Source organism: Olea europaea, chromosome 1 (genome assembly GCF_002742605.1).
Source record: "Olea europaea var. sylvestris chromosome 1, O_europaea_v1, whole genome shotgun sequence".
Taxonomy (NCBI): domain Eukaryota; kingdom Viridiplantae; phylum Streptophyta; class Magnoliopsida; order Lamiales; family Oleaceae; genus Olea; species Olea europaea.
Window position 1 is genome coordinate 22,285,762 of NC_036237.1, and position 9,376 is coordinate 22,295,137.

The 9,376-nt window shown below is 33.3% G+C and overlaps 1 protein-coding gene across 1 annotated transcript; it reads left to right on the forward strand.

Moving 5' to 3' along the window:
* The first annotated feature begins 5,683 nt into the window (after nt 1-5,683).
* On the forward strand, nt 5,684-8,915 carry LOC111397265 (ATP synthase subunit delta', mitochondrial-like). Its single transcript, XM_023024099.1, has 2 exons — nt 5,684-6,012; nt 8,272-8,915. The coding sequence occupies exons 1-2, from the start codon at nt 5,746-5,748 to the stop codon at nt 8,614-8,616; spliced, it is 612 nt and encodes a 203-aa protein (XP_022879867.1). The 5' UTR covers nt 5,684-5,745; the 3' UTR covers nt 8,617-8,915.
* Nucleotides 8,916-9,376: the final 461 nt, after the last annotated feature.

Here is a 9,376-nt window from a genome sequence, read left to right on the forward strand (position 1 = left end):
AGAATATCATGGCTATATGATAACGTATCTCTAAATGACATATAGCAAGCAACGAACACAATAAAATTAAACATAAATCATCTTTACTATTCTTAACCTCCAAGGTTTGCAAATCAGCAATAATTTCCTTAAAGACAGCAAATAATTTTCTAAAAATGTACCTTCTATGATGAGAATACAAACGCTGCTTCGAGTACACTTTACTAGTTAGACTCTTAGTCATGTAAAATTGCTCCAACTTCAACCATAATGTAGTTGCTGTTTTCTCATTCAAAATGTTACAAGAATATTATTTGAATGATGAAATAGAATCTATGATAGAGCATTTCGATCATTATATTATTTTTCTTCCATCAACGATATTGAGGGATCTTGTCAAATCCCAACAAAGCATAATCAAAATCCGTCCGAACAAACATTTCTTGTAACTTCACCTTCCACAACAAAAATCTAGTGCTACAATCTAAAAGCAAAATATCATACTTCATGGTTGCTATCACATGAACAAAACCTCAGATAAATTAAAACTTAAGCTTTGATACCACTTGTTAGGAATTGAAGACGAGGTTATATGGCACAATATAAAGTAACAATCATAACACGAGAAGAACACATGAAATTTGGTAGAGGAAAGGAGAATTTATTATAATGAAGAAAAAAATACAAAATATTGTGTTTACAATATTGTCTAACCCCTAAAACTTATACAAAGTCATATAAAAGTGAAGATTTTCGTGTAGTATATATAGGACCCCAAAGATGTGTTTTAGATGGAAAGAGGATAAAAACTGAGTAAAGAAAAAAAGAAACAAATTTTCCCAGACATATATGCCTCTCAAACAGCAGTTTCATGCTAGGCACGTGGAGCTCGGCGATAGTCAATGCTAAGCTGACGGTAGTGGCAACGCTCTGGCATTGCGTGTATGGCACTCAGATGCCTCTTTTAGGGTCCAACTTGATTCTAAACACCTCTTTCAACCAATCTACGAACATCTAACGAAATCGTCACAAAAATTGCGAGCTTTTGGATAATTGGTATTTTCTCCTTTGGTTCTAAGGTTCAACTCAATGGAAACAATTTTCCTTGTCTTTTTTACCCCTGTGCTACTTCAATTTTTCCCAAATTCATTGGTAGGATTAGCTGCTATAGCACAACATTCTTTGTGTCGGGCCCTTCCACGTTACCTCTTCGCAATAATCACATAAAAACTTTGTAAAACCAATTTATCTTTACTTAGATCATGGTACAACTTTGAGCTATTATTGTAGCATTTAGAATCACTAATCAGGCTATCACAAGAGCCACATTCTCAAATATTTACCATAAGTGTTTAGCCAACAATAATTGGTTTACTAATTAACATACACTCGTTAGCTTTTATAATTTTAAGTAAATTTCACATATTTGACATAAGGTTATTTATTTTCACACTATTTCCTCTTTACTTCGTCCAATTCCTCCTCTAATACCCTCATTTGTTGGAATCGTGATATGTCATAGATTTGATTGTTTCTATTGTTCTTGTTCCATAATGAGGTTCTGCAGCTTCAAGGATGTTGAATAAAAAAGCTTGTATCATCTTTGACCAGCGAGTAAGGATTCCAACAATGTGTGTAGCTTGTTTCTTTCTAATGATATTGGAGTTGGGCAACAAGTCCGATGGAGATCCCATTTAGAGGTTGCTCCATATGGCATATCCTATAAAAAGATGACTATGATTTTCCCTCAATTATCAAATAGTGAAGTAGAGCAAGCAAGAGAGAAAATACAAAAGCATACGACTTTACATTACCACAAGCAAGATCTCATGTGCAATTACCAAGTGAAAGTTCAAGCTCATGCACATCATCGGGAAGACCACAGGCAACAAGCCTACAAGATCTATATTAGATAACTGCAAATCAAAATGAACCAACACTCATTTTGTCTTCTTGTGGATTGTAAGCTAAAAGACTTCAAAGAAGCAACACAAAATATTCCAATACGCTCTTTATATTTAATACTCAACCCCTATTTGGAATTGATTAAAATCGAGATATTTAATTCAAGTTAAAGGTAACAATTAATTTCAATAACATATTTTATATAACCCCAACTTTTCAACAACATATTTCAACAATTTTTATCAAAATTTACTAAAAATTTGATATTAATCCCATCAAACAAAGCTAATAAAATTATTTATTGTTTTTTCCTATTTTTATTTTTACTAGCTTTCTTTCAAGTTATTATATTATTTTTCTTTATTAAAATTGAACTATTTGAATACATTTAATTATAAATAGTGGAGCTGACTGTCCAAATCTAAAGAGTCAAACTCGCTCTCTAAATTAAAATTCTAATTTAAAGAGTCTATTGAAACATAATTTTAAGTATTGACTATTTAAAATAAAGGTCATTTTATGTTTAAAGAGTCTCTTAAAAATACTCTTAGTATAATTTGTTTCATGATGGTTTTATTGACAATTGTGTGTTACTTGTGTTTTGTGTTGGGAGTGATTTTGTACGAGTAATCCTAATAATCCCAAGTCAACAAAAAAACTCTCTCCAAATCTTATATCCATTAATGTACAACACAAACGATTAATCGAATGGGGTAGCTTCAAAACCATAAATACAAAATTTCTATAAGAATCCCTATCAATTAATCCCACATCCCACTGAAACGTCATAGAATATCAAATAATGCTATGTAGCCCAACTGGAGTTTCAACTCCAGTTTAGGTGGTGTTAGATAATAAGTTAAAGGAAAAGCGAAATTAAATGAATCATTTAATTCCACTTATCATTTAATGTCACATCAAAGCTACTTAGGTTGGGTGTTGCAATCCCAGTGGCCTAAATCGCATTATTATAAAAAATCATACCTAATATTTTAGAAATTTTATTGAAGCAACTAGAATCTTAATGATGGTGATTTTGTTGATATTTTTATAATTTCAGTGAGTGTTTTTTCTCATTTTATTGTTAGATTTTGAGTTTATAGATTGAGTTTTGGTAACGCCTGTGAAAAGAAAAAATTGAATGTACATTTCAATTGGATGATCCAACTTATATAATTTAACTTTGGGTTAAGAATTCTCAAGTTCAACACGAACTCTAAATAAGTAGTAAACTTGAAATGAAAATTTTTTGAAGTAGTAATTAGAGGTATCTAAATAGGTTGCTGCCTGACGAGGCCGAGACCTATTTGTATTACACTTTTTAAAAATTTTCTTTGGTAACTTTTAATGGTTTTCACGTGAAAAATAAAAAAAAACGAAAAAAAAAAAGTCTTCATGGACCCAATTGAGAAGGTCATGAACCTATATTCAAGTTTGAACCGGCCGCTCACAAGCCAAGCTAGCCCGTGTGTATGAACTGGTGCTTGCAAATTGAAGGTAAAAGTGACTATTAAAATTATTTACGGGGCTATATTTTATAACTTGTAAGGTAATTTTATCCGATACTTAATAAATAAATTATGTACAATACATTTGACATAGACACAACTCACAATAAAAAAAATTTCACCATGGATATGCTCATTCATTTTGACAGCTTTAAGCTTTAGCGCGTATTTCCCATAATATAGCTTTTGACTCTTATCTTCTCCGCGCTCATTTTTCTAGAGCTGTAAGAAAAATCGCAAAACTGAAAAATCGAGTCAAAACCGCATTTTAGAAATCGTCGGTTTGGTGTCATGTGGATTTGGTCAACAAAATGGTTTTGAATCAAACCAAAATCGGTCAAAATTATTTGGTTTAGATTTGAAAATTTTAATTGCGGTTTAAAATCAAACTGGACCGAGAAAAAATATATAAAAATAAAAAAATGAAAATTTTTTAAAATTCATCCAAATATGTAAAATTCAATAGTTTTGTTATTTGTGGCTATTTTTGTTAATTTCTAATTTTCTAATACATATATATTATTATTACCTAATAATCCTAATTTATATCTAATAATCTCAAAACTAATATAATCTATCGAAAGTCCTTTTCCCCTTCGGAATTCAGATGAACTCCAATCGACACCCAACATAGTCTTGAGTTACCGACTCCACACACACTTCTTCAGATTTTTTATGCCTATTCAAAGTTGAATTGTAGTCCATTACACCAAATCGAAGACAAAAATGTCCCAGCCTTCAGTAATAATATTTGCTACAAATAAAGTTTCAAATCAATAAATTTTTTTAGCAAACTGAGGTAAGAATATGAAATTAAATGCATTTCGTAACAACATACAAATGTAAGCTTGTGTAATTGTTATATTTAGATATTATAAACAACTACTTTATTATTATGGTTGGTTATTATCTTTATTTAATCAATAATCTTTTTTCAAATATGATGATTACGAGATCTTGTTGGATATCATTATATTTTTTGGGCCTTAAATTTCGTTTAGTAGACTTGTATTGGAACGTTATTATAACGTCATTAGCCTAAAAAAAAGTGAACAAAAATGAAAAACTATGTTTTAGTTTATTGTGATCTCACTTTGATTTAGCAGCTATTTAAATTTATGGTAGATATATTTAGCCCCTGTTCGAGCCATATTTTCCAGGTTATCAAATGAGAAAATTGATTGTTGAAGAGAAGGCTGGGTCCCATGCATAAAACAACAAGTCAACAAATACGGTTGGACTTGTGGGATAATAGTCCAAATTTCCATTATTTTTGTCCCAAAAATTTAATTCAAACAAGGGCTTAGATTGTTTTAGATCTATTGCTAGTAAGATATAAATATATATTGAATTCAATGAACTAATGTCATAAAAGTAAACAGATAAAAAAATATACGATGAAATTGACAGTTTAAAATCAGACTAAATAGTTAGGTTTAAGTTTGAGTTTTTTTTTTCAAACCGTTCAAAATGATTTGGTTTGGGTTTGGGTTTTTTCTCAAAATGGTTTAAACAGTTTGATTTGAAAATTTGTCAAAAATCGATAAAATCGGACCGCTTACACCCCTACACTTTTCTCTGTCTAAGTTTACAATGAATCCTTGCTGGGGACGAGAAAGATTTGTCTATTTCATTTTTACCACATTCTGCAGAATTCATAGAAAATGATGATGTGCATGAAAAATAAGTCCCTGTTTGGTCATGTTTTAAATTCAGACTTTAATTTAAATCAAAGTCAAAAATCAATTTTAACAACATATTTAATGAGTCCTACAACTTGTTAACCATACATTTTATCAAAATCTACTAAAAATCTAATTTTAATTCCTATCAAATAGGGGCCAAGTCACCTTAACTAGACAAACTTGTGTTTTGTTTGCCAAAAAGCACAGTTTGTCCAATAACACATTTTTACGTGACTCAGTGATAAAAATAAGGATAATTCTAAGTGCACCTAATTTGATTTACCTACTCTTACAAGCACGTGGACCTCGTGTGAATAAAATAATCCCAACATGTAGTCCCCACACTCCTATTGTGAGTGTATGTAAAACATTAGATAAATAAAATTAGATACATCTAGCATGATCCAATAAATAATGCACTAACGTGTTTCCTATTGACTGTCAGAGTTTCTGTTAATTCAGCAAGACGAAACAGAGTGCCTGAAATGAAATAAATATAAAAGTTTAGGGACTAATTTGAAACCCAAAAAACCAAGAAAATGTATTGGGCTGGAACATGGATCTGGGCTCTATTATTGGCCCATATTATTCCTCCATTTTCAACTCCACTCCACATTCTTCGATCTTTCTTTTTGCCCCGACGCGCAGAGCCTCAGAAATCCAGAAAAATGTTCAGACAGGCTTCAAAATTCCTCCTAGCCCGATCCTCCGCCGCCACGATGAGGTGGCGCTGCCCATTCTCCACCGATCTTCCGGTGGAGACGGCAGTGGACTCCAAGTTTGTTGATGCGTGGAAGCAATCGATCCCGAATTTGGAACCACCTAAGACGCCCTCGGCATACATGAAACCAAGACCGCCCACACCCTCCACCATCCCCTCCAAGCTTACTGTCAACCTCGCCCTGCCTTATAATTCTCTCGTCTCCGCCAAAGAGGTATATTTGTATATACATGTTCGTGGATGTTTATATATGCATATATACACCCGTACAAATGTTTTATTTTTGGAAAGATGAGTTTTTTAATCCTTTATTCGTAATGGGTTTTAGAAATTTTAAGTTGTGAGGTGAAATTTTAGTGGAATTGGTGAACTATGGGCTTGTGTCTTCTTCTCTTAATCTCCTTTGTATTTGGGGTTTAGCAAGTCTTATACTGAATTTTAGTTTTTTAGTTTTTGAATTACTGTTTTGGATATTGAATATAAATACTGATCCGAGCTCACATGCCTGTTGAATATATCAACATGCCGGATACATGGGAAATGATATTGTTGAAATTGGGCTAATGCTGCATTGTCTTAATTGTGATTTTGAAATCCTGAATGATAGATCTTTTTCGGTGCATCAGGAAGGATGTTCAGTTAGGATGAGTTTATGTTGAAACGGGATACTATGAGGATAAATTTTCAACTCTTTAATTGTATGAGAATTGTATTGCTTTCAAGCAACGACATAGTTACTTCAGCACGGCGAACAAGGCTTTGAGATATGGTGCTTTGTTTTAGAATGGATTTTCTTTTGCCAAGTTCACTGTGACGGTTAGGTCATGAATTTATTTGCGGTTTGCATCTGATACTGCTTTTCTTTTTTCATTTCTTATGTTAAGTGGATGCATTTTGAAACAGAGGATTTGAAATTCATAGATAAGTAGCATATATAATTTTTTGAGGCTACATGAGGTTTGGGCTTTATGGATCACCTAGGAGATTCTAAAAATGTTGACATTCAATACTTAAGTGTTTTTTACTTAATAATAGATATGGATGGGGCAATAGGCGAACATTTTGCAAGATTGTTGGTAAGTTGTCTTTCTTTGTTTATTGACGATTATAGTGTGAATTTCCTTATGTATTAGTTTCTCTAGACGGGTTAAATTGATTTACAAGGTGGAACAGGGATTCGTGTTCCTTTATTGAATTGTTACATCAAGATGTACAAAACACTTTTTGCATATAGGATTACTGCCACTACTGGATTGGGGATATTTTATTCGTTCAGTGAAGGATCATGATATGCATCTTTCCTTGTTGATCTTATTGGTCTTGGCATTTAACTTTATTCATATGTCTGAGGAGTAAGGTGTGAATGCGTATCCTGTGTAAGTTGTGCTGTTTTATGTTTCCATGGTTCCCACGAACAGCTAAAAGTGGTGCCAATGTTTGGTTACGAAACCTGAAGAATGTTTCTCTTTAAAGCCTGCAACATGGTATAGGAAGTTTTCACAAGAATAGTACTCTACACTGACCTTGACTTTGTGATGAACTACATAATAGTGTGCAAAGAAAAATTTTCTGGCACTGCCCCTGCAGGATATTTGCCAGCTAGCATTAGAGCTCACTGTTAGGATAGTTAATGCTCCATAATCTTTGGAATACTGTTGATTTGCAGCAAGGGATGAGGAGCAACACAATAATATTTGTGTTCTTTTGAACTGAAAATTAGAGATATATTTCAAAAGCAACAATACGTGCAGTGCGCATTACTCGAGAATTCTGACAATTTGCTGCTTTTATTTCTTCTTGGCCCAATCAGGTAGTGAAGAATCATCAATCAAGTTAGATGTTTAAGCCCTTGTAAATTTTGACAAAATTTTCCACCTCATATTTTCATTTTGGTAAATCGGAAAGTGCAGAATTGGTTTTAGTAGGGCTTCTTAGAAGCGTTGTTTCTATGTACTATTGTTTAAAAATAATCAAGTTATTAATGACTTGACAAAAATCAAGAAATCGCAATCATCAGTTGAGTTCCGAAATGAGTAGTTGGTAACTCATCAGGGGGATAAACATGGGATGATTCTTGGCAGAGATTTATTTCCAATGCTATTCAAGCCTTGATGGCGATTATTTGGCAAAAACTTTGTTTTGGATAGTGGATTTTTGAAAAATGTATGCTTAAAAAGTAGGAAAATTTTTTCGATATACATGCAGAATGTTTTATCGTATGAATGTGTGGTTGAAAATAAGTATGTAGAATAAAGAGTTTTGAAATAATATTTGTGAAACATTAGCTCAATTACTCGTGTATGAACTTATTTTTTTCACTTTGTTTTGATCCTTTTGATTATTTCCATTTTCATGTATTATATTGACAATGAACCTGTATATTTTTGTTCTTGGCTAAGTGTAAACTGTGCGGACTTATTTAGGTATCTTCTCTTTATCATTTTATTTTATCTGTGCGCATGCATTGTAATAGGTTGACATGATTATAGTTCCAGCAACTACTGGACAAATGGGTGTCTTGCCTGGTCATGTTGCTACAATTGCAGAGCTGAAGCCCGGTGTTTTATCAGTTCATGATGGTAATGAAGTGACAAAATATTTTCTGAGCAGTGGGTTTGCATTCGTCCATGCAAATTCCGTTGCAGATATAATAGCAGTCGAGGCCACGCCTCTTGACCAAATCGACCAGACCCTCGTTCAGAAGGGACTTGCAGAATTCACCCAAAAACTAAGCTCAGCATCAAGTGATGAGGAGAAAGCCGAAGCACAAATTGGGGTTGATGTACACAGTGCCCTCAATGCCGCTCTTACAGGATAAGGTTAGGGGAGGGGCAAGTCAGCAACTTTCTCTAGTATCCCTCTTTGTTGTTTGCTTGAGTCGATCTTTTTTCGTTGCTTTGCAAAAGTTGGTTTTCTGTGCGTTCCTCAAAACAAATATCTTGGAATCATGAGATAGACGATTTTCATGAATAAATTACTAAGACCAGTTTGGCACGTTTGATTTTCTTGTGCTAGGTGCCAAAACATTTGTTCTAAATTTCGGAGTTATAGATCGTTATGTTAACGTCTTTCATTTGAGCCACGATGCTTGAATGATCAAATTCTTGTATGGTTTTACCTTTGTATCTTGGATTTCTTGAGTTTTTACCTAACAAAAAAATTCCAAAATTTAGATCTGGCCATCAATCTATACCAGTCTATCCTTGAAAATAGGAATTTTATTTTATTTTCCAGACATGACTAGCTACTAACTAAAGGAGCGGTTGTCGAGATAGCTACGTGAATCCTTTACCTAACCTAGCAGTTCTTCATCATGTACTTTACATTATCCAACAATACATTTAAAGGGTATGAAAAATTAAAAAACCTATCAAAACTCAAAGGTTAAACCCTAACTTTAAGGGTTCTCCACCACCCCTATCATGGAGTATCGTGAGGGAGGTAAATCGCAGGTTATGCTTCCAAGAGTACAGGGTGGAAGGTTGCTTGTACACTTGCACTTACTCAAGAGCCAAATTCATATTTCAGGATTCGAACCCTTGACACAGTAGTCTCAAGGAAAGTTGGATTTCTCCACC

Coding starts and splice junctions, on each gene's coding strand:
- LOC111397265 (XM_023024099.1), top strand. CDS start 5,746: ATGTTCAGACAGGCTTCAAAATTCCTCCTAGCCCGATCCTCCGCCGCC. Junction 6,013..8,271: donor CTCTCGTCTCCGCCAAAGAG/GTATATTTGTAT, acceptor GCATTGTAATAG/GTTGACATGATTATAGTTCC.